This window comes from Pongo pygmaeus, chromosome 15 (genome assembly GCF_028885625.2).
Source record: "Pongo pygmaeus isolate AG05252 chromosome 15, NHGRI_mPonPyg2-v2.0_pri, whole genome shotgun sequence".
NCBI lineage: Eukaryota > Metazoa > Chordata > Mammalia > Primates > Hominidae > Pongo > Pongo pygmaeus.
The window spans coordinates 93,504,314-93,529,481 of NC_072388.2; the positions used below are offsets into that span (position 1 = coordinate 93,504,314).

Here is a 25,168-nt window from a genome sequence, read left to right on the forward strand (position 1 = left end):
GCAACCTGGTCAATATTTGTCAGGTCAATTCTGGGAACTGGTATGAAGACAATGCACAGCAAACAGGAAGGGCTCTTTTTTTCCAAAGTATCTGCCCTGACTGCCTATCCCACAAACAAATGGTGGATTGTGACTTAAGCCCAGCTCGGTTTGAGAATATTCTGATGCCGGCAGCAGGTTGTGGTGTGGTTGCAGCTGATGCCTGTGTCTGTGGTTGTATGATCCAGGCTGTATTCTTTTTCTCTAACTTTTTTATTTCCATAGGTTTTGGGGGAACAAGTGGTATTTGGTTACATGAGTAAGTTCCTTAGTGGTAATTTGTAAGATTTTGATGCACTCATCACCCAAGCAGTATACACTGAAACCAATATGTAGTCTTTTATCCCTTACCCCCCTCCCACCCTTTCTCTCGAGTCCCCGAAGTCCATTGTATCATTCTTATGTCTTCCCATCCTCATAGCTTAGCTCCACTTATGAGTGAGAACATACAATGTTTGGTTTTCCATTCCTGAGTTACTTCACTTAGAATAATAGTCTCAAGTTCCACCAGGCTGCTGTGAATGCAATTAATTTGTTCCTTTTTATGGCTGAGTAGTATTCCATCATATATATATATACACCCCAGTTTTTTTATCCACCCATTTATTGATGGGTATTTGGGTTGGTTCCACAATCTTGCAATTGCAAATTGTGCTGCTGTAAACATGTGTGTGCAAGTATCTTTTTCATACAATGACTTCTTTTCCTCTGGGTAGATACCCAGTACTGGGATTGCTGGATGAAATGGTAGTTCTACTTTTAGTTCTTTAAGGAATTTGCACACTGTTTTCCATAGGGGTTGTACTAGTTTACATTCCCACCAGCAGTGCAGAAATGTTCTCTTTTCACCACATCCACGCCAACGTCTATTATTTTTTGATTATGGCCATTCTTGCAGGAGTAAGGTGATATCACACTGTGGTTTTGATTTGCATTTCCCTGATCTTTAGTAATGTTGAGCATTTTTTCTTACATTTGTTGGCCATTTGTATATCTTCTTTTGAGAACTGTCTATTCATATCTTTAGCCCACTTTTTGATAGGATTGTTTGTTTTTTCTTGTTAATTTTTTGGACTATCTCTGGATATTAGTCCTTTGTCAGATGTATAGATTGTGAAGATTTTCTTCCACTATGTGGGTTGTCTGATTACTCTGCTGACTGTTCCTTTTGCTGTGCAAAAGCCCTAAAGAGCTTAATTAAGTCCCACCTGTTTACCTTTGTTTTTATTCCATTTCCTTTTGAGTTCTTGGTCATGAAATCCTTGCCTAAGCCAATGTCTAGAAGGATTTTTCCAATGTTATCTTCTAGAATTTTTAGTTTCAGGTCTTAGATTTAAGTCCTTGATCCATCTTGAGTTGGTTTTTGTATAAGGTGAGAGATGAGAATCCAGTTTCATTCTCCTACATGTGGCTTCCCAATTATCTCAGCACCATTTGTTGAATGGGGTGTCTTTTCCCCACTTTGTGTTTTTGTTTACTTTGTCTACGATCACTTGGCTGTAAGTATTTGAGTTTATTTCTGGGTTCTCTATTCTGTTCCATTGGTCTATGTGCCTATTTTTATACCAGTACCATGTGGTTTTGGTGACTATGGCCTTATAGTATAGTTTGAAGTTAGGTAATGTGATGCCTCATTTTAGTCTGGCTTTGGCTATGCAGGCTCCTTTTTGGTTCCGTATGAATTATTTTTTTTCCAGTTCTGTGAAGAATGACGGTGAGATTTTGATGGGAATTGGCTCTGAATTTGTAGATTGCTTTTTGTGGTATGGTCATTTTCACAATATTGATTCTACCCATCTATGAGCATGGGATGTGTTTCTATTTATTTGTGTTATCTATGAGTTTTTCAGCAGTGTTTTGTAGTTTTCTTTGTAGAGATCTTTAACCTCCTTGGTTAGGTATATTCCTAAATATTTTATTTTTTTGCAGCTATTGTAAAAGAGGTTGATTTCTTGATTTGATCCCCAGCTTGGTCACTGTTGGTGTATAGCAGACTTATTGATTTGTGTACATTAATTTTGTATCCTGAAACTTTGCTGAATTAATTTATCAGTTCCAGGAGATTTTTGGAGGAGTCTTTAGGGTTTTCTAGGTATACGATCATATCATCAACAAACAGTGACAGTTTGACTTCCTCTTTACTGATTTGGATGCCCTTTATTTCTTTCTCTTGTCTGATTGCTCCCGCGAGGACTTCCAGTACTATGTTGAATAGAAGTGGTGAGAGTGGGCATTCTTGTCTTGTTGCAGTTCTCAGAGGGAATGCTTTCAACTTTTACCCATTCGGTATTATGTTAGCTGTGGGTTTGTCATAGATGGTTTTTATTGCATTAAGGTGTGTCCCTTATATGCCGATTTTGCTGAGGGTTTTAATCATAAAGCGATACTGGATTTTGTCAAATGCTTTTTCTGCATCTGTTGAGATGATCATGTGATTTTTGTTTTTAACTCTGTTTATGTGGTGTATTACATTTATTGACAACCATCCCTGCATGCCTGGTATGAAACCCACTTGATCATTGGATTATCTTTTTAATATGTTGTTGGATTCAGCTAGCCAGCATTTTGTTAAGGATTTTTTGCATCTATGTTCACCAGGGAAATTGGTCTGTAGTTTTTTTTTGTTGTTGTTGTTATGTCCTTTCCTAGTTTTGGTATTAGGGTGATACTGGCTTAATAGAATGATTTAGTGAGGATTCCCTCTTTCTCTATCTTGTTGAATAGTATCAATAGGATTGGTACCAATTTTTCTTTAAATGGCTGGTAGAATTCAGCTGTGAATCCATCTGGTCCTGGACTTTTTTTTTGTTGGTAATTTTTTAAATTACCATTTCAATCTCACTGCTTGTTATTGGTCTGTTCAGGGTATCTAATCCTTCCTGATTTAAACTAGGAGGATTGGATCTTTCCAGGAAATTATCCATCTCCTGTAGCTTTTCTAGTTTATGCACATAAAGGTGTTAATAGTAGCCTTGAATGATCTTTTGTATTTCTGTGGTGTCAGTTTTAAAATCTTTCATTTCATTTCTAATTGAGCTTATTTGGATTTTCTCTCTTCTTGGTTAATCTTGCTAATGGTCTATTTTTTTTTTTATTTTTTCCAAGGACCAGCTTTTCGTTTCATTTATCTTTTGTTATTTTGTTGTTGTTGTTTCAATTTCATTCAGTTCTGCTCTGATCTTGGTTATTTCCTTTTTTTTCTACTGGGTTTTGGTTTGGTTTGTTCTTGTTTCCCTAGTTCCTTGAAGTGTGACCTTAGATTATTTGTGCTCTTTCAGGGTTTTTGATGTAGGTATTTAGGGCTATGAACTTTCCTCTTAGCACTGCCTTTGCTGTATCCCAGAGGTTTTGATAAGTTGTGTTACTATTATAGTTCAGTTCAAAGAATGTTTAAATTTCCATCTTGATTTCATTGTTGACCCAGTGATCCTTCAGGAGCAGGTCATTTTGTTTTCATGTATTTGCATGATTTGGAAGGTTCCTTTTAGAGTTGATTTCCAGTTTGATTCCACTGTGGTTTGAGAAAGTAATTGATATAATTTCAGTTTTCTTAAATTCATTGAGACTTGTTTTGTGGCCTATCATATGGTTTATCTTGGAGAACATTCCATGTGCTGATGCATAGAATGTATATTCTGTGGTTATTGGGTAGAATATTCTGTAAACATCTGTTAAGTCCATTTGTTCCAGGATATATTTTAAATTCATTGTTTCTTTGTTGACTTTCTGTCTTGTTGACCTGTGTAGTGCTGTCAGTGGAATATTGAAGTCCCTCACTATTATTGTGTTGCTGTCTACCTCATTTCTTAGATCTAGTAGTAATTGTTTTATAAATTTGGGAGCTCCAGTGTTGGGTGCAAATATATTTAAGACTGTAATATTTTTATGTTGGACAAGGCCTTTTATCATTATATAATGTCCCTCTTTATCTTTTTTAACTGCTGTTGCTTTAAAGTTTGTTTTGTCTGATACAAGTATAGCTACTTCTGTTTGATTTTAGTGTCTATTTGCATAGAATGTCTATTTCCACCCCTTTACCTTACATTTATGTGAGTCCTTGTGTTCTAGGTGAGTCTTTTGAAGACAGCAGATACTTGGTTGGTGAATTCTTATCCATTCTGCCATTCCGCATCTTTTAAGCAGAGCATTTAGGCCATTTCCATTCAAAATTAATATTGAGATGTGAGGTAGTATTCCATTCATTGTGCTATTTGTTGCCTGTATACCTTGCTTTTTTAATTGTATTTTTGTTTTATAGGTCCTGTAGGATTTATGCTTTAAAGAGGTTCTGTTTTTATGTGTTTCCAGGATTTGTTTCAAGATTTAGAGCTCCTTTTAGCAGTTCTTGTAGTGCTGGCTTGGTAGTGGTGAATTCTCTCAACATTTGTTTGTCTGAAAAAGACTGTGTCTTTCCTTCATGTAAGAAGCTTAGTTTCACTGGATACAAAATTCTTAGCTGATAATTGTTTTGTTTAAGGAGGTTGAAGACAGAGCCCCAATCCCTTCTAGTCTGTAGGGTATCTGATGAGAAATCTTCTGTTAATCTGATAGGTTTTCCTGTATATGTTACCTGATGATTTTGCCTCATAGCTCTTAAGATTCTTTCCTTCATCTTGGCTTTAGATAACCTGATGACAGTGTGCCTAGATGATTATCTTTTTGTGATGAATTTCCCATGTGTTCTTTGAGCGTCTTGTATTTGGATGTCTAGATCTCTAGCAAGACCAAGGAACTTTTCCACAATTATTCCCCCAAATGTGTTTTCCAAACTTTCAGATTTCTCTTCTTCTTCAGGAATGCCAATTATTCTTACGTTTTGTCACTTAACATAATCTCAAACTTCTTGGAGCCTTTGTTCTTTTTTTCTTATTCTTTTTTCTTTGTCTTTGTTTGATTGGGTTCCTTTGAAAACTTTGTCTTTGAGCTCTGAAGTTCTTTCTTCTGCTTCTTTGATTCTGTTCCTGAAACTTTGCAGAACATTTTGCATTTCTCTCAGTGCTCTCCTTTATTTCCTAAAGGGTTGATTGTTTTTTATTTATGCTATTCCTTCACTAAAGATTTCTCCCCTCATTACTTATGTATTTTTTTTTATTTCCTTAAATTGGACTTCACCTTTCTCTGGTGGCTTCTTTATTAGCTTAATAACTGACCTTCTGAATTCTTTTTCAGGTAAATCAGGGATTTCTTTTTTGTTTGGTGGTGAGCTAGTGTGATTTTTTGAGGGTGTTAAAGAATCTTGTTTTGTCATGTTACCAGCGTTGTTTTTCTAGTTCCTTCTCATTTGGATAGCCTATGTCAGAAGGAAGATCTAGGGCTCAAGGCTGCTGTTCAGATTCTTTTGTCCCATGGGGTGCTCCCTTGATGTAGTACTCTCACCCCTTTCCTAGGGTTGTGGCTTCCTGAGAACCAAGCTGTGGCGATTGTTATCTGGATCTAGTCACCCAGCAGGTCTACCAGGCTCTGGGCTGGTACTGGGGATTGTCTGCATAGAGTCCTGTGGTGTGAACCATCTGCGGGTCTCTCAGCCATGGATACCAGCACTGGTGGAGATGGCAGGGGGTTGAAATGGATTCTGTGAAGATCCTTAGTTTTTGTTGTCTAATGCACTATTTTTGTGCTGGTTGGCCTCCTGCCAGAAGGTGACACAGCATCAGCTGTGGTAGTATAGGGAGAACCAGGCTGTGGGTAGGGTCTTAGAACTCCCAAGAGTATATGCCCTTTGTCTTCAGCTACCAGAATGGGTAGGGAAGGACCATCGGGGGAGCGGGGCAGGGCTATATATGTCTGAGCTCAGACTCTCTTTGGGCAGGGCTTGCTGTGGCTGCTGTGGGGAATGGAGGTGTGGTTCCCAGGTCAATGGAGCTGTTCCCAGGAGATTTATGGCTGCCTCTGCTGTGTCATGCCAGTTGTCAGGGAAGTGGGGGAAAGCTGGCAGTTACAGGCCTCACCCAGCTCCCATACAACCCAAAAGACCAGTCTCGCTCCCACCTTGTCCCCACAAACAGCACCAAGTTTGTTTATAGGCAGTGGGCAGGAAGGGCTGAGAACTTGCCCCAGGCTACCAGCCTCCCACTTGTGAGAACAAGTAGGGCTTTCACGCCTATCTGCCTGTGGAGTCTGCACACCAGATTCAGGCCCTCCCTTGAGTTCTGGCCGGGAGACTTCCTGTTCAGTTGGAATTGTTACAAAGTTCAGCTGGGGGTTTCCTTCTCCCTGTGGTCTTTTCCCAGTATTTCTGGCAGCCCTCCCCAAGAACACCCATGAGACAAGTCTGAAATAGCTTTCCAAGGGTGGAAAACCCACAGGGCTTTTCCTGCTGCTTCCTCTACCCCTATATTTTGCTTGGCTCTCTAAATTGACTCAGCTCCAGATAAGGTCAGATCCTTCTCCCATGATCTAGACCTTCAGGTGCCCCAGTGAGGGTGTGTGTTCAGTGACGGACAATCCCCCTTTCCCACTTTCACATCTTGGGCACTCACAATATTTGGACCGTCTCTTGGGTTCTGCAGGAGCAACCTGCTTCCTTCAGAGGGTCTGTAGTTTGTCTTGGCTTTCCTGGTTTATTCCTGCATTCGTTCTGAAGCAAATGTTCAAGATGTGAGTCTTGAACCTTTGAAATTTTTTTCAAAGGTCCACACAGTGCTCTGTCCAAGTGGGAGCTGCAATCTAGTCTTGCCTTCTGTCTGCCACTTTTCACCCTCTTTTTTTTTTCTTTTAGGCTATGTTCTTTATTGGTCAACCTCACTGCAAGAATGTGAGAGAGGCACAGTCATCCCTACTTTGTAGATGGGAAACTGAGGCTCTGTGAGGTTAAGTCACTTGCTCATTAAGTGGACGGATGGGGCCACACTCAGAACTTGGATCCTATCCCCCAGTCCAAGCCTTCACCACAACACCTAACCATTCCAGTATTTTGTTGATGCTTCAAATAAAATATAATCTGTGTATGAATAAAATGATTGGAAGGGGCCAGGTGCGGTGGCTCATGCCTGTAATCCCAGCACTTTGGGAGGCCAAGGCAGGTGGATCACTTGAGTCCAGGAGTTCGAGACCAGCCTGGACAACATGTTGAAACTCCATCTCTATTAAAACTACAAAAATTAGCCTGACAGGATGGCGAGTGCCTGTAATTTCAGCTACTTGGGATGCTGAGGCTGGATAATCCCTTGAACCTGGGAAGCAAAAGAGGTTGCAGTGAGCTGAGATTGTGCCACTGCACTCCAGCATAGGTGATGAAAAAAAATTGGAAGGAAATTTCACAAACAGAGAAAGATCTTTCTTCTTACTACTTTGAGAAACTTGTGAAGTGGAATCATTGGCTCATGATCACCCATGTCTCCCAAGTAAGTAGAACAAGCTTAGAATTAAATGAGTATTTATTTATGAGAGAATCTCTTTATGACAAAACTGAGATGACTTTTAAGTTCTTCTTTGTAGATTTTTGTATTCTCCAAATTTCTTACAAAGAGCATGCATCTTATTCATAATTAAAAACAATAAAACATTGTTGTTGAAAAGTACAATTATTTAATGGTACAAGTGAAACTCATCCTAAAATAAAAGGTCATTGAGGTTGGCACAGTGGTTCCAATCAAGGCACTTGTAAAACATAAAGTCTCCCAGTAGGTCGAACCTGATACTCTAAATGGGGTGGAGGTGTAGGTGCCCATGCATCTGCATTTGCCACTCCTGCCTTGAGTGAAACTTTCATACGATGCTGTAATACTCATGCTTGATATTCTGTGACTGATGATTTTGCATCTTGAAATGATGGCCCAGACTAACAGCCACAGTTGATTATGTTCATGCCCTCTCTGTGTTTTCATGGGCATGCAAGAATCATTTTACAAATCCTCCAATCACAAGCCTCAACCTCTATACTTCACTTCCTGCCCAATAGGGACGTCCCACCTAACCACTCCCCACACTGCAGTACTAAAGTCTCTGGCCACGTGTTCCTCTCACTCCTGTGCCTCTGGACCAGCCCCGGTGCTTCCCCATGTGGCCCTGTGTGGTGGGGCAGGCCCCTTCCTCTTGGGTGCTCAAAGTAATAAACTCTTCTTTCAAAGGCAGGTGACTCTGTCTGTCACCTTACCATACCCAGTGGAAATGATTTCAAAACAAAATGTGAGGTACATTTAAAAACAAATGCAAAGGATTGGCATTTCAAAAAACAGAGCTGGGACCTCAGCAAGTTGATAGAAAATGTCCCATGGCTGTTTTTGTATCTGCTTGCCAATGCAAGGCTGAGTGGACACCAGGATGCCACCTAAGCTTGCTTTCACTGTAAAGTACCACCAGAAGCAAGGCTGTCGGAGGGATGCTGACAGCCGTCACCCACTGCTGACTACTTGGGGCTCCTTATAGTTTCTAGAAAGAGCTAGTTGTGAACAACAAGTGTCATTAGTCACTTCTTCACACCTACTATCTCCTTTGTGCTACTATAGGACATCTACTCTGCAGGAGGCTGGAGCCATGTCTGAGCAGGTATGCTCCTTCCTGGAAAGGATGCCTGGCTTCTCCACTATGGCCTTTATAATGGAGAGCCTGAGAGAAGAGCACTGTGTATAAAACAAAGCTTGCTCCAGGCAGCGTTGCGGGAGCCCTTCATAACTGGCCATTGGTCCTTGTTCTAAGTCAGCATAGGAAGGCCCTGTGGCCTAGGTTAGTTGTTTTTACTCTTTGAGTGTCAGCTCTTCTGTTTTTGTTTTTTGTTTGTTTGTTTGTTTTTGTTGTTTTGAGACAGGGCCTTGCTCTGTTGCCCAGGCTGGAGTGCAGTGGCAGCTTGTTCTGTTTGTGAAATAAAGTGGGAGCGTGAGGGCCAGGGGGTTAGGTTCCCCTGGGACTTCTGCCAGCTCTCCAGCATAACTCCTTTCTGTTTTGTTTATTTCCTTATAAAATAGCATGAGAAAGCCTACAAGAGGCCCCTGGCACATCTGAGGTGGGTGGGGCACCGGGGCCCCCAGAAGAGGAGCCTTTGGATCTGACGGGAGCAAGGGCTCTACTGAGGCTGCCAGAGATGCCCTCGGTAATGAGGGTGACACAGAGGTGCCAGCACAGCCTGTCAGGCAACGAGGGAAGGAGGGACGGTGTGTCTGACTCAAAGGACACGAGCTGCCTTTGCTGTGGTGCCACCATGGCCCATTGCTCGTTGTGCTGCTCTCAGGACTCAGAGTATGGGAGCAGGACCATTGCCGTTACAAACCCGCAGGGAAGGGGCTGAGCACCCGGAGGGCTGTGTGTGCACACACGACGTCGTCGGAGTCAGGAAGGCAGCCAGCCGCGAGGAGATGGAAAACTGGTCCACGGCACCCGGAGAGACCTTCACAGCCCATGCATTAGCCCTCCTCAGCCGGTGTCCTGGCGCTCCCCACAAACCCAGACTCTCTCCTTGGCTAACAACGGCCTCCACCAGCCGACCTCCTTGAGCCTCTGTGTTCTCATTTCTTCCATCTGCCACACATGATGCCACAAGGTCCCTGCTCTCTGTCCCTCCAACATGCCACTCATTCCTGACTCACAGCCTTCATGCTCACACCCCTCCCTTGTCCTCTTCTCACTCTCAGTCATCCTGTTCAGTGCCTTCATGGCACTTACGATAAGCTCTTATGACCATGTTTATAGGGTTGGTTTCATTGTTGCTGTAGGGGGGTCTGTCTCCCCCATTTAGGCCTAACAGGTCAGGAATCTTGTCTGTCTGATTTAGTCCTAGCATATGTTAAGTGTTCAATAAGTTTTTGCTGAATAAATGAAGGAAAAAATCATGCAGCCTCTGAGATGTCATGGGATGACAGCCCAGCCACCACGAGTTTGCTAGTAAATCATTTTCAGATTAGGACCCTGTTGACAGATGAATTCATATTTTAGTTTTATTGAATGTGTTATTGTAATTCTGCAATAGAGGTGCCTAACCTGGGTTGGCATATTTCCATTCCCGGGAGCCCCAAGGAATGGAAATATGGTAACCCAGCAACATCCCATGAAGCTAGTTACCTGGGAGAATTTGTGGAAAAGGGCACTGACTGGGGTTAATGGGTGTTGGCTTGTGACTGGGGTCCCTGTTGATGGTTTGGTGATTGAGCCTTGGAAGTGGCGTCCCCGCCAGTGAATCCAACTCCACTGGGGTCAAGTGCACCCTCAGAACAGAAAGAGGGATGTGGTTTGTTATTTCTTGTGCATTAGCAACGTGCCATCAGTTAACAGGCCATTTCCCACCTAGGATTTAGTGGGATTTTCCACTTTCCCTAGAAAGAGAATACTGTCTGTGGCTTTATTTGTAATCATCATCAGGAAGGTCCTATTGAAGGAGACAGTGAAGTAAGAGGGACCCTCCTTCGATCGGACTATGAACTTGGTGGCGGTAGCTGCTGTGGCCTCAGTGCCCTCTTCACTGACATCCAGCACAGCCTTGTGAGTTGCCTGCCAAGGGAAAAACAAACATCAGTGGCCCCAGTAGAGACACTTTTACTTAACTGAGTAAACTAAATTGAGTGTTTTTGCCCTGAAATGGTGATGTCTACCTTGAAAGGATTCAAGGTTCAAATGCCTGGCATTGGGTTTACTGAATACATTGCAGTGGGTGTTGACTATGGCCCATTGGTCCTTACACCGGGATTGAGATGGTTACAAACACAGAGCAGGAAGCCCAGAGTGAGTCTCAGTTCTACCACTTATGGTTGCAAAATTATTTAGATGCTGCATGCTTCAGTTTCCCAATCTATAAAAGGTAATAATAACTGCGCGTGCCCCGTAAGGTTATTGTGTAAATTAAGGGAGATCATACAAAGCAAGTGCTTGTGGACTTGCCAGCAGTAGTAATTGCTGCAGTTCTTGCATGGCAGACATGGGTTTGATATGACTAAGGTTAGATCCCTTCTTTGTCTTCTAGGGAAGAGATTCTTAACCTGAAGTTCCTGGATTTCTAAGCTTCAGGGAGGCTTGAGCTCCTGTGACTATAGGCATTATTTTTCATAGGCTCACAGATACACTTTCCTTGAGAAAATGTCCATTATGCTCATCATGTTCCAGTGGGGCCTCTCAGCATTTTCTGAAAACCAATGACAAAGGTCCCCTTAAGTGGCCCCAAGATCACTTCTGACTATTATAATCCACTATCAAAATAAAATTTTAGATCAGGGATCAGTAACCCATATGTGTGCAGGGGCTAGGCAGGTAACCCCAATTAACTGATGGAGACTTCTTGTAAGAGCATGGGGTGCCCAGATTACCTGGAGGGTACTGTCTGGTTAAAAGGGGCACTCACAGCTCAGCTCCTGTGATGGCTGCTATGTGGACACATAGGCTCACTGTTGCCATGTGGGAATTAGAGTCAGTGATTTGTTTCAAGAGGATCAGAAATCTATACTTTTAGATCTAATATACTACGTTTTAAAACTCTTCTCTCTCTCTCTCTCTCTCTCTCTCTCTCTTTACACACTGAAGGCCAGACAACACATCTACAGGGTGCAAATGTCCTATGGGCAGCCACACTGTGATGCCTGTGTGAGGGCCTAAACTTCAGAGAGGAAGAAGGTGAGGTCAGATCCTGAGGGAGCACCTCCTTTCCTGCAGCAGGCATGGGGGGAGCAGCTGCCTGCTGAGGATGCCTTCAGAATGTTTGTGTGAAGAGGGATAACAGATGCTGTGTGCCAGAGGGATGGTGGCTGTAGGCCGCAAGATTCGGTTCTTCTGGCCGCAGAAGAACCTCACTTCACATTTCAGGCCTCTGTTTCCTTATCAATGAAATAAGAGCATTGATTAATTCTGCAGGTGCTTCCAGCTTGGACTTTTTTGCAAATATTCTCATTCAACTCACTTTAGAAACCTGCAGGGAGTCTCTCTTTGTAATTCCAGAAAAATCAGCATTTTCGTCAAAGGCATTTTGGATGCCCATCTTCGGGAGGATGGTTTCCAGATTGTAGGAGGCAGAAATGGAAAATCTGGGGATGAACACCTCTATCCACCTGTGGAGTAGGGAAAAGGAAACAATGAGGTCACCATGGTGTCTGCATCTCTGCTCCTAGATGCCATTTTGGGAGACTCCGTTCTTCCTCCAACCATTGCTAGTTGCTGCTAAAAAGGTCAACACATCCTAGCCAAGAAACCCAGGTTGCTCTTGAAATAAGCCTCCCAGCTGAGCAGGTCCAGCACTAAAAACATGCAAGGAGATAGACGGGCCCCCCAGTGAAGTGGGTGTGGAGGTGAAAAGGTGGTCAGCAAGGGAGTCTATGGCAGAAACCAACAGGAGACATCAAGTAGCAATGGAAGCTCATCAACCACCCACTCACTGTCCAGAGTACCTCCTCACCAGCACTTCCTGACGCAGGCCCTGCTAATGCCCTAGAGCAGCAAAGTCCAGCAGAACTCCCTGTGGTGCTGGGAAGATCCCAGACCTGCACTCTCCAGTACGGTAGTCTTGCGTGGCTATTGAGCAACTTAAAGAGTGGCTTGTGCAAATGAGAAACTAAAGTGTTAATCTTACTACATTTCAGTTAATTTAAGTGTGAATTACTGCAGGTGGATTAGTGGCTACTATATTGAACAGCACCACCTGATAATTTAGCACAATATTTTTTTTCCTCTGCAATGGTTTCCCTGAACCGAGAGTAAACAGCCCACATGTATTGAACTTTTTTTTTTTTAGATGGAGTCTCACTCTGTCACTCAGGCTGGAGTGCAATGGCACAGTCTCTGCTCACTGCAACCTCCGCCCCGTGGGTTCAAGCATTTCTCCTGCCTCAGCCTCCCAAGTAGCTGGGATTACAGGTGTACGTGGCCATGCCTGGCTAATTTTTTTGTATTTTAGTAGAGACAGCGTTTCACCATGTTGCCCGGGCTGGTCTTGAACTCCTGAGCTCAGGCAATCCACCTGCCTTGGCTTCCCAAAGTGCTAGGATTACAGGCGTGAGTCCAGCCTGAACATTTATTATATGCCAGACATTGTCCCAGGCACACTCAACAGCACTTCCCCCATTTTAAAGACGGTAAAGCTTATTTTTAGTGCTTTGCCCAAGGTTACGTACTTAGCGACTCACAGCAATGAAAGCACAAAAATATTGGATGGACACATTTCAGTCCTCATCTGACAGGTGTCTTGTGACCCCTCATGCCAGGGATAGCTCTCTTTTCCCTGCCACTGTCCCCTTTCCCTGTTTTCTCTGTGCTCCATCTGCTGCTCTGTGCTCTGTCCCTCCCTCCCTGAGATTCTGTGCTACCTCCTCTTCTTATCCCCAGCCCCAGCTGCAGCCTGAGAAGAGAAGAAGTCGCTGACACACCCGGCAGCATCTCTTCATCCTTGACTTTGAGTTTTTGCCAGTGCTGTGTCCTCTATCAAAGCTGCCCTTCCCGAGCCTCTGTGTGCTCATATGCCACCCACATGTACAGCTAAACCCCACTGCCTCCTTGAAGCTGTCCCTTGGTCCCAGCTGAAAGTGATCTCTCTGCTCAGAAGCTCCTCAGCACCTTTCCTGCCCTCCCCTGGAGCATTGCCCAATCTCTTTCTTGAATTCCAGTTACACTGCAGCCTTCCTTCTCTCTTCCCAGACTATGAGCACCAGGGAATGCTGCTAAAATCATTCTACAATGCCAACAATATATTGCTAAGAGACAGAATATAAAACTTTGACATTCCTTTTTTATCTCATGATTAATCTTTTTGATATTCTCCATATTTTTTATACTCACCATACTAATTACAGAACTAATAATAACATTATTAGCTAGCATTTACTGAACACTTACTATCTTCTAGGAATTCTTCTAAGCACTTTGTAAACAGCAGGTTACTTTACCTTTTCACCAACCTTTGGATTTGGTAATATTGTTATCCTCTTTCTTATATGTGACCACTAATGCTTTTGTTTGCTTGCTTTTACGGGATCATTTCATAGATTTCAATATCAGATTGGCTTCTAGAGCCAGCTCTGCTAGCATATAACAGCTACATGACCTTGGGCAATTCACTTACCCCCTTGGAGCCTCCATTTCGTCATCTGTGAAATGAGTGGTACTAAGACTCCTCATCAGGTGATAGTGAACTTCAAGTGTGAACATGTATAGACAGCCCCAGGCTCTCTGTCCTGCATGCAGTTGGTGCTGACTGTGCAGAAGTGATTATCCAACAGCTGTTAGCACAATCTCTCCCCCATCTTTGAATGTGTGCATCCCCTGCCTCAGGGCCCAGGAGATTGACATAGATGCTCACCTTTTCTGGAGTGAGTGGCTCCACTTTCTCAGTGTTCTGGCTGACAAGGCCTGTTCCAGTTGCCTCATCTTGCCCTTGCTAGGGAGGACAAAGAAGGCCACGGCATCTCCCTTGTAGTCCATCTGCAGCACAAAGCAGTTCAGCTCTGTATCCACCCAAAAAGCAAACTGCTCCTTCTGGTGCATCATAGGGACAGGCACAGTGACCTGCTTGCCCACCAGGAATGGGAAGTTCTTTCTTGTATATGCAGGGTGAAAGGGCTTCTCCCACTTGGCTAGCACAAAGGAAGAAAAGAAGTCTTTATATCAAAGTGCAATTAGTGAGGCAAAGACAGCAAAATGAAATGGGGAATTACTGCTAATGGGTATGAGGTTTCTTTTTGAGGTGACACAAAAAAATGCTCTGATATTACACAGCGGAGTAGTTGCCCAAACTTGTGAATATACTAAAAACCAATAAAACGGTGAATTTTATGACAAGTGAATTGTATTTCAATTAAAAATAGAATTAGTTAAATAGAACAACATAAAGTGAAGGTAACTTAGTAAGGGCTCAAAGCATACCAGTTTTCTTTCCTTCTCTTTCCTCTTTGCAGGATGGATGGATAAATGGGTGGATAGCTTGGCAGATGGAGGGTGGATGGATAGATGAATAGCTAATGGATAAAAGATTGGCTGGCTGGGTGGATAGATGGATTAATGGATGAATGGATAGATGGATGAACTGATGGATGGATAGATAGATGAATAGATTAATGGATAGGTGGTTGGCTAGCTAGATGGCTAGCTAGGTGGATGAATGGTTGCATGGATGGATGGATGGATGGATAGATGGATGAACTGATGAATGGATGGATGAACTGATGGATGGATAAATGGGTGGATAGTTTGCTGGATGGGTAGATGCAGGGTGGAGGGATGAACAGGTTAATGGATAAATGGTTGGCTGTCTGGGTGGATAGACGGATGCATGCATGGATTCATGGATGAATGACAGATGGATAAATGCATGGATAGTTTGGTGAATTGGCAGATATAGGGTGGATAGATAGATGAATAGATTAATGGACAGGTGGTTGGCTAGCTAGGTGGATGAATGGATGCATGGATGGATGGATGAACTGATGGGTGGACAAATGGATGGATAGCTTGGTGAATGGGTAGATGGATAGATGAATACATTAATGGATAGATGGCTGGCTGGTTGGCTAGTTGCATGCCTGGATGGATGGACAGATAAACTAGTGCATGGATAAATGAGTGAACAGGTGGATGAAGAGAGGGAGGAAGGAAGGGGAGGAGAGGGACAGAGGAAGGGAGGGATGATACGGTGGCATCCATGAAAACTCTGCCTGGAGATGCCAGGCACTTCTATCTCAAGCACAACCCTATAAAGTTGGCTTTATCATCAGACTATCCAGTCAGCACAGAGACTGGTACAGGTCAGGCACTCAACACATGGTAAATCTTTTAGAGACACATGCTGAGCATCATAGAGCAAGTATGGGGCAGAGGCGAAATTCAAATTCAAGTTGTTTGACTTTAAAGCTGATGTGCATTCTCTGCAATACAGTGAAACTGTAAAGCTCTAACATATATCTATATCTATACCTATATCTATATCTATATCTATATCTATATCTATATCTATATCTATATGCAGTTATATATGAAGGAGTCTTCATATATATATGGGATACGAATGACAATCACATCAGCTTGTCTACATTTCTACACCTATGAAAGTGTTCACACTCTTGGATTTGCTTCTTAAACTGGGTTGTCAGAGAGTTCCATGTTCCTTCTCTAAAACTTTCAAGGGGCAGTGGGACAGCTGCTGGTGGCAAGAGATCCTTTCTCTCAAGTAGTTCCAGACTTTTCCTATGGGTTTCCCACTGAGTCAAATGTAAACGCACCTCAAGACGCTTAATCTGTCTACCCAAAGTGAACTAAATGAGCCCCCACTGTAACTGGTAAACATGAGCTATCCTAGGTCCTGCAGCCAGCTAATTGCAAAGCTAATTAGAGCTCAGGCCCTCCCATTTCTCCACCCTGCAGTCTAGGGTTTGTCTGGCTTGTGTATTTCACTAAGCAAAAATCATCATCATCATCATAAAATAAATAAATAAAAATCAACTTCTCAAATCCTTACCTTTAAAGAAAATGTGGTTCACCAGCACCATGGCTGTCAGAAGGTCAAGGCCTTGGATTATGTCTACAACCTTCCCTTGGGTCTTCTTTTTCACATGGCTGTTGATCCTCGCCTGGGCAATGGAAGGGTTGGAGAAATCTGTAGAAAAGACTTCTGCTTCATACAGCCTCTTGACATTGCCCAAGAAATTTGCCTGCAGCTGCAGCTCCTTCTTGACGAAGAGGGCACTTCCCATCTTCAAGGCCAGGTCTTTGCTGGGAACAGTCAGTGAGTGAACCAGGTGCTGGAAGCCCTGGTGGATGGCAGACTCTGGTGTGTGTGTGAGGTTGAAGCCCAGGCCCTGGAGAATCTGGGTCTTGGTGACTGAGTGGGCCCCAAGGGAGAGCATGGCCAGGGAAGTGGAGACACTCACAGGGGAGAAGAAGACGTTCTGACTTGGGGTCTCCAAAACCAGCCTGCGGTATAGGCGGAAGGCAAAGTCGGTGTTGAGGGAATACACCTGTGAGGCAGGGGTGCTCTCTGTGGAGGAAGGGTGGGGGTATCCGCTGGGGGCATTGGCCGGGGACACACAGTAGATTGGAGCACAGAGGCCAACAGCAAAGAGTACTCCACAAAGGGAAGATGCCATTTTGGAACAAAATACATCTGCAAGAGAAGTAAGAACCACTGAGGGGGTAAACTGAGGGTCCAGGCCCTGAATCAGAGACCCTTCAACACCCCATGCCATCAGCAGCAGAATGAGGACAGATAGGCCGGTTAGCAGAGCTCTCTCACATAATCTCCTTTGAGGCTCGCAATAGTCCCGTGATGTAGGTATTACCATTGCTGTTTTACTTGCAAATGAGTAAACAGGCCACAGAGAGTCTGTGTAACTTACCCCAAACAACAGGGTTGACTTGTCTGTGTTCTGTGTGGGCTTCAAAGTCAGGTCTCAAATTCCAAATCCCATGCTTTTTGATGTTTCTGCTTCATGGACTTATTTTTTAAGAATTGAGCGTGTGAGACCAGATTATAAAGTCCCCTCTTAGCAGCCAGAAGTGGTTTCTCACCCTTTGGAGGTCCCTCCACACATTCTTTATCCATTTTGTGTAGATCTGATTATTTTCTCACCCTGGCTGCCTGTTCCCAGACACAGGCATTTACTAATGTGTTCATATCTTTAAAAAAGTGGAAACCTAGAGCAAAAGGCTGTCCTTTTTGCTGTGCTCCTTCAGGTGCCCTGAGCACTGGCAGTTAGTTACTGATCAGCTGCAGTTCTAGCCACATCTGTCTGCTTCCCCTTCAAGCCTCAGCTGACATGGCTTTGGCACCAAGGAGACTTCAGACTAAATGACCTGATAGCAATTTCAAACCCCAACAGGGCTGGGCTTGCATACAACCCTGACATTCGTGGTGGACAAGTAACCTCTCTGGACTTCTCTGTTTCGCTTTCGTAAAACAGAGATAGTTACCTTACAGAGTTGTTCAGAGGACTGAGTGTGATAAGGCACAAATTGTGCAGCATGGGACCCAGCACATGGTGAGCGCTCAATACATTACTTTTACTGTTGTTTTGTTGAAGTCAGAGAGAATTTGATTTGAGCAACTCTATCAAGTACTGCTCGCAGGTCTCCCCAGCCCTGCCTACAGCACCCTCACCTGTTCAGTTTCATCAGAAAGATTTCATTTACTTTAACACACCTTTACAGAGGAGCTCCAACCCTGTGAGTTGACCCTGAGATACAACAGTAAATGGTCATTTTAGAGAAGGAAGGTGTATGAATCCAATGCAAGGCCAGGTGGGGTCTGTGCTTAGCCAGAGGGGAAAGCAAAGCAGGTGTGTGCTCCAATAGGTCACATCTGTCTGAAGGCTTTTCTGTCCTCACCAATTTTATGATTTCTCCCCCAAGACCTTGATGTCCTTCCCCCCATTGTCCTTTTCACAAGCACAGTGCCTTCATAACCCCCCTTGCCCTTCATCAGACTTTGCTTTTTAGTCATTTATACTACAGTGTGAATGGCTGCCACCAACTCTTCTCCTAGGAGCACTGGAATGAAGTGTTAACTCCTGATTGTGAAGGAAAGACTTTATCCACTGGAGCAAGAATTCAGTCAATAAGTGAACAATTATTTTGCCAGAAATGGAGAAGGAAAAGATAAGAGAAACTTTGCTGAAAGCAACAAAAATGTTGCCACACATAGTCACTTGTCTATATCAGACCAAGCATAATGTGACAGCCACATTCCCAACAATTTCTCTGTGGAAATGAAATATGTAAATGAATCACATTTTATTTTACCAGATATAATTTAACTTAGATGAACTTTATAAAGAACCCTTTTACTGAATGAGTAATTCTTTGCAAAACTGTTCATTTCTGTCCATTTCCACTTACGTGATTGGGCAATTTCTGTTTTGTAGTTTTGTGTTTGCCTGTTTGACTAAAGTGGAGTTTTCTTTCTAAGTTACATTCGCATCCATGCATCCATCCACCTACTGGACTCTTTGCCAACCTGTTCTGAACTGACCTCCGGAGCTGCCCCCACCCTGAGTGCCCCATCTCTCCCTTTCTCCAAGAAGGCCATTTTACCCATGCTGCCATCTTCCAAGTCAGGAGACTGATGGTCACTCTGCACTCTTTGGCCACCCTCCTTCCCCACATCGTTCTTCCTCCCCGAGACATCGCAAGCCCCAGCTTCTCTCCATCTCTTTGCTCTTCCCTTGGTCCAAACCCTCCTTATCTCTCCCCTGGACAATCCTGAAGGCTTCTGTACTCATCTCCCTCCTCTGGTCATGTTTGCTCAAAATGTTTTTCTTAAGAAACTTCACCAATTTGACTCTGCACAGAGACAATCTACTGGGAGATAGAAGTGTTGGGGCTACAATGGGGGACAGATAGCCAGGGTCCTGGCTCTTAAAGAGTTCTCTGGAAACCCTATGACATGTGGCCTTAAGAGTTGACTGCTTCCCCTCTCTTCAGCCCCACTGCTGGCCAGTGCATTTATCTGCAGCCTCTGCAGTCAACACCAATAGCAAACAGCCCAGGGTCCACCTCCCTCCCTTCTCTTCCCACTCACCCACCCCTTGCTCAGGCATAGCATACTCTGCTACAAATGCCCCTCCTGGATGCCACCTTCCTTTGTTCATGGAAAAGCCCTTGTTTCTCACTCTGGAAGACTCTACTTAGCTATTACCAGCTTGAGAGGCCCTCCCTGGCTCCCCTCTCCTGTTGTGACTTCATCACTCTCTCCCTTCTCTCTTCTGGCACTTCTGAAATTTACTCGACTTCTATTACCAAATAGAATAGAAGTCACTGACCACACGCATGCCTTTAGATAATCTCTAGGTTCTTTGAATGTGTAATTCATGCATTTGGTCCATTGAGTTGAACATGTACACTTATTATGCAGGTACCATAGGAGGTGTTGGGGCTACAATGAGGGACAGAGACAGGGTCCTTGTCCTTAAGGAGCCCACTGGGAAGACGGACAATTAGCAAACACCACTAGGCACAAGAAGTGTGTGTGTGTGATAAGTAAGTACAGGCATTGGGAACACCTATTCCATAATAAGAAAGGCTTCCAGTAGAAGTGGCAGCTGATTGAAACTTGAAAAATGTTAGCAAGGTAAAGGGCAAACGCAGAGAAGAGAGAGATTCAGGCTGGGAGGACCACCTGTGCAAGGGCCCAGAGGGAACAAGAGCCAGGCAGCTCTGAGGAACAGAAAAGGTTCTGACACAGATTTCAGTAACACAGAAGCCGGCAGGAAGGGCTGGGGAGTGGGAGAGACCAGCTGCAGAGAGAGGGGGCCCCATGAAGGGATGTGCGGACTTGGTTCTGTGCCCTGGAACCCACTGGGGGATGGCTGCAGAGAACCTCAGCAGCAGAGAATTCTCAAGACTATCCCCGCACCTGTCTGTGTTCCTCATTGCTCTACACACCTGCTTCCTGTCCTCCTTCCCCCTTCCGCCGCCAGCATGGAAAAGTGTCCAATGTAGGAGCTCAGTAGACACTTGGTGCGCTGCCCTGAGATGGAGAAGCATTTACACCAGCCTCAGAACTGGGGTGGTGGCTGGGCGCAGTGGCTCATGCCTATAATCCTAGCACTTTCGAGGCAGGCAGATCACCTGAGGTCAGGAGTTCAAGACCAGCCTGGCCAATATGGCAAAACCCCATCTCTACTAAAAATGCAAAAGTTAGCCAGGATTGGTGGCATGCACCTGTAGTCCCAGCTACTCGGGAGGCTGAGACAGGAGAATCACTTGAACCCGGGAGGCAGAGGTTGCAGTGAGTCGAGATCAGGCCATTGCACTCCAGCTTGGGCAACAAGAGTGAAACTCCATCTCAAAAAAAAAAAAAAAAAGCAACAACAGCAAAAAACCAGGGAGGCCTCCTGGAATATGGGACTGAAACCCCGAGTTTCTCTTATTTGATGAGCTCTGTGACAGACTGGGGCTCTTCAGGAAGCCGTGTAAGAGTGTGGCATCTGCAGGCTTCCCTGTGACAAGCTGGGGTCTACTGTGTTAACTTGGGGTCTGCAGGCCCTCTAGCCTCAATGATGAAGTGGCAGCACTTGATCTTGACGGCCACTCAGAAGTCAGAGCCTAAGCAAGATCATGGTTCCCCTCCTAACCTCAGAGCAGTACTTTCTGTTTAGAGAACAGCATTGTCCTCCCATTGCTTCATCTTCTGAATTGCGTCGACCCCGATCTGTAAGGAAGGCAGTTCTGAGGAAGGGCGAGACAACGTCTGCAGAATGCCCAGTGCGGCATACAGCCCATGGTGGGCAGGAGACCAAAGCTGCATCTCTTTTGTGGCTCTTATGATTTTGTGTCCCTCCCTTGGAATCAGGGTGAAGGAATAGGATTGTCCCTGGCTATTCATGACCATGGGAGAGGGGACCAGATTGAAGGAAGAGGACATCAGCCACATGGAGGGGAAGCAGATACTGCCAGGTGCCAGGATGCCACAAGCACCAGGGGTCTGTGCCCCTTTCTGTGGAGGCTGGCGGTGGGGCAAGTGGCTCTCAGGGGACCCCCACTGACACTGGGTTGTGCCTCCCAAAGAATCCCCATCCCCATCAGCAGAGGTGGCCTATTAGACGCAGCCTCCACGCCCCAAGTCTTGTTTCTTTTGGGCTTGGGTTGAGCAGGGGAGACCCACCTGAAGTCGGGGAGTTGGCTAGTAAGTGTCCTGACTCATCGATGGTACTGGCCTCCATGTGACTTCAGGTAAGTCTCTGCTTTTCACAAGACTTCAGGAAGAGGTGGTCTCAAAAGGCCCTCTCTTCTGAGTCTGAGATCTATATCTGAGGGCCCCCAGGTCATTGCTGTCTTGGGGGAAAACCATAGCCAAAGCTCATTCAGTCAGCTCTTAAAATCCACAATACACCCCACTTTGCTTCTCCCCACCCTGAACTTCTGTCTTCCTCTGGCCACCCCTTCTGTCTCCCAGCCCTGCCGAGGCCCTTGCCCCTCTTTTGGCTGTGGCCTGGGTTTATGTGAGCATTCGGCCAGGGTGCACTGCTCGTTGGGGTGACAGGGACACTCTGCCGTCCCCAGGGCTTGCCTCTTCTGGGCCTCTCCTTCCCAGCTACCACAGCCTGCATTCCACCTTCCATTGTCTCTCACTCACTCCCATCTCCAAGCGCTCCTCCACCCTGCAGATAGGGTGACCTTTCCAGATGCTGATCTGGTGTATCATTCACCTCACCTGGAATTCCTCAATGGCTCCCCATTGAGCTCAGGAAAAATGCTCAAGCCCCTGACATTCAAGAGGCTTATTTATTGGGCCCTGACTGACCTCCCCAGCTTCATCTTTGAGGACCCAGCTGTTTTCATTCCTCAATTCCACCCCATCCCCTATCTTCGTTTGCCTCTTTAACCAGCTTGGGTGTCAAGGGCTTCATTTTAATCTAATGTGCTTCACCCCCAGGCCTGTGTCTTCATGTCCCAGCCCTGTGGCAAGGCTCCATGTGTGGTAGAACCTACCTGTCTGCTCCTTCCCTGCCAAGTGCTGCTGGAAGAGGGGTTCTGCAAGGCAGCCTCGTCCACTGTGGGTTCCCAACCACCAGCCTTTATCCACCTGGCAACATGTAACTCATCAGCTCACTCTCCCATTTTCAGGGAAAATCTTCACCTTTTCCATGTCCTTAACCTTTTTATTCCAGGGTGGAATGGATGCCCACCTTGCTACATATGCGTGTGTGCCTACCTGTGCACACACACACACACACACACACACTTAGCAGACAACCTTGCCTCCTATCTCACATAAAAGAGAGATCCTATGAAAAGGAATTGTCTCAACTTCCTTCAAAGGGCATCCTTTCTGCCTATCCCTACTTTCCCAGTCGCCCCTCTCTCTCCCCTACACCTCCACTCCACCAACAAAGCAGAGGATCTGCCCTCCTTTGAGGTCCAGTCCCCCTTCCTGGGCCTTAGAAAGTATCTCTTCTCTCCATCTCAGGACCCTTCCACCTCTCTTTTCTGCACTTAAACACTCCCTCTCAAGCTGATCCTTGCTGTTAGTTTGGAAACTGTTCAAGTTTTGCTCGTTAAGACAAAGAAATCAACAACGACACAACAACAAAAACACTCCTTTCACCCTCTCATTTGCTTCTAGCAGCTGCCCTATTTCCATACTCCTCCCTTGTGGCCCAAATTTTCAAGAGCTGTGTATTCATGGTCTCTGTGGCCTTACCTCCAGCTCACTCACTGGTCCACTCCAGCCTGGCTTCCGTAACCAAAAAATGTGACCCAGATGCTACTAAAAGCCAACTAATGTGTCTAGGTTCTCATCTTACTTGACTTCCCAGCTGCATTTGACACTGAAGACCATGCTCTGATCCAGTCCTTCCCTCTGGCTCAGTGACACCACATTCCCGATCTCTCTGCACCTCCTCCTTACCCACCTTTGCGGGTTCCTCTTCTCCTGCCCTGTCCTTGCATGGTTGGTGAGCCCTGGCACTTGCTTACTTGGTTGTAGCTCTCTCCTCACTTTAATCTCTCTTCTCCCTCCAGCTGATCTCATGCCATGACACCCACGACTTCATTACTAAGACATGCAAATGATATATTATTTTTATTCTCCAGCTAGCTAGACATGCAAATGATATATTATTTTTATTCTCCAGCTCAATCCTTTCCTCTGATCTCTACATATCTAACTGCCTACTTGATATCTCCTCCTGATGTTGCAAATAAACCTTACATGCAATATGAACCACAGTGAACCCAGACTCCTTCCCAAGAACCATCTCCCAGCAACAGCCACAACCGAAACCTCTTTTCAACATTTCTGTCACTGGGTCCACCATTCACCTAGTTAGTTGAGCCTAGGAGGCATCCTTGCACTTCCTTCTTCTTCATGTCAACTTATCCCCATTTTTGTCAACTTTACCTCCTAAATGTTGCTCAAGTCCATCCACTTTTCTCTGCCTCCACTCTAGCAGGCTAGTTGGGCTGTCATTGTGTCTTGCCTGGGCTACCACAGAGCTTCCTAACCGCTCTCTCTGCATACCCTGTCCTGCTCCTCCAATTCACTCTGCACATGACAGCTAGAATAGTCTTTTAAAACTCAAACCTGACTGTGTCACTTACTATTTAAAATGTCTCAATAGCTTCCCATTTCCCAAAGTAAACACTGAAGTCTTAACTTGCATAGCCTGGGCTCTGCTGGCCCTTCTAACTTCATCACGGATCATGAAGCCCCTTGCCCTTGACATCCATGTTAGCCCATTCTGCTGATTTTTTTTTATGCTCACACGTGGTATTTGTTGTTTTCTACTCCTGGAATATCCTTCCAACTCTCTTCATCTGATTTTTCCCTAATTAATTTTTATTCATTATTTAGGCCCTAGTTCGTGTCATTTCCTCAAGGAAACTCTCTTTGACCACTCAAATAAGAAAAATTTCACCTAGCAGCTATTTTTATAGTACCATCAACTTCTCAGTGAAACACTTATCATTGTCATAGTTTCACATTTATTTATGTGACTGAACAATTCATGAATCAGGGATCTTGTCTACCTTAATTTTGTCTACTTGTATACCCACTCTTTGGCCAATACTCATGGTCCAGTAAGTGGTTGCTAAAAGAATAAATGAATTGAAATAAAATGAAATAATCCGTTTACCTCTGAAGAGTAATCCTGACTGGTAATAAGCAAGGGGAACTCAGGGTGATGAAAAGTCCTGTAGCTACTTAAGGTAAAGTTACACAGGGATATATGTGAAGTTTGAGTTGACTTACACTTTTGGCAAAAACAAAGTAACTGATATTGGTTGCAAACAGTTGTAAACAGATAGAAAACTGGACAAAATTTATGACACTATTGAGGTACTCGAAAAATATATAAAACAATTCAGACATTAGAGAACAGGCAGGGAAGGTAAAAAATGAGATAAGCTCTACAATTGTCCCAATTTCCTGCCTAAGGACACTTTCTGGACGTGTGGAAGAAAACCCAAGGAGGGCGTGGGAGGCTTGCTGAGCTTAGGAGACAGACATTAGAGTTTGAGAAAACTGAGGAAGCTACAGTTTGTTCAGTGAAGTACTAGAGGAGAGCTTTAGAAACGTGCATAGGGGTCTCTTTAAGTCCAAAGCTAAGTACTAAGCTCTGCATGCGTAAAGTGAAATTCCACATGGCTGGTCAACACACACACACATACACACACACATGCACACACACACACACACACACACACACAGACGAAAAAATAAACCTACTGTGAAGGTATAAACAAAATATTTTCCAGAGTTCACAAAGCACAAGGATATATTAAGGTTATGACC

The 25,168-nt window shown here is 44.6% G+C and overlaps 1 protein-coding gene across 2 annotated transcripts; it reads right to left on the minus strand.

The window, feature by feature from the left end:
• Nucleotides 1–9,882: 9,882 nt before the first annotated feature.
• Nucleotides 9,883–23,361, minus strand: SERPINA9 (serpin family A member 9). Of its 2 annotated transcripts, none has more exons than XM_054447474.1 (5): nucleotides 23,286–23,361; nucleotides 16,394–17,038; nucleotides 14,243–14,516; nucleotides 11,855–12,002; nucleotides 9,883–10,458 (listed from the first exon to the last, which is right to left on the minus strand). In XM_054447474.1, the coding sequence occupies exons 1-5, from the start codon at nucleotides 23,320–23,322 to the stop codon at nucleotides 10,255–10,257; spliced, it is 1,308 nt and encodes a 435-aa protein (XP_054303449.1). In that variant the 5' UTR covers nucleotides 23,323–23,361; the 3' UTR covers nucleotides 9,883–10,254. The 2 variants fall into 2 exon arrangements, with proteins under 2 accessions (XP_054303449.1, XP_054303448.1); XM_054447473.2 differs by lacking the exon at nucleotides 23,286–23,361 and adding an exon at nucleotides 21,536–21,686.
• Between the last annotated feature and the right edge of the window lie 1,807 nt (nucleotides 23,362–25,168).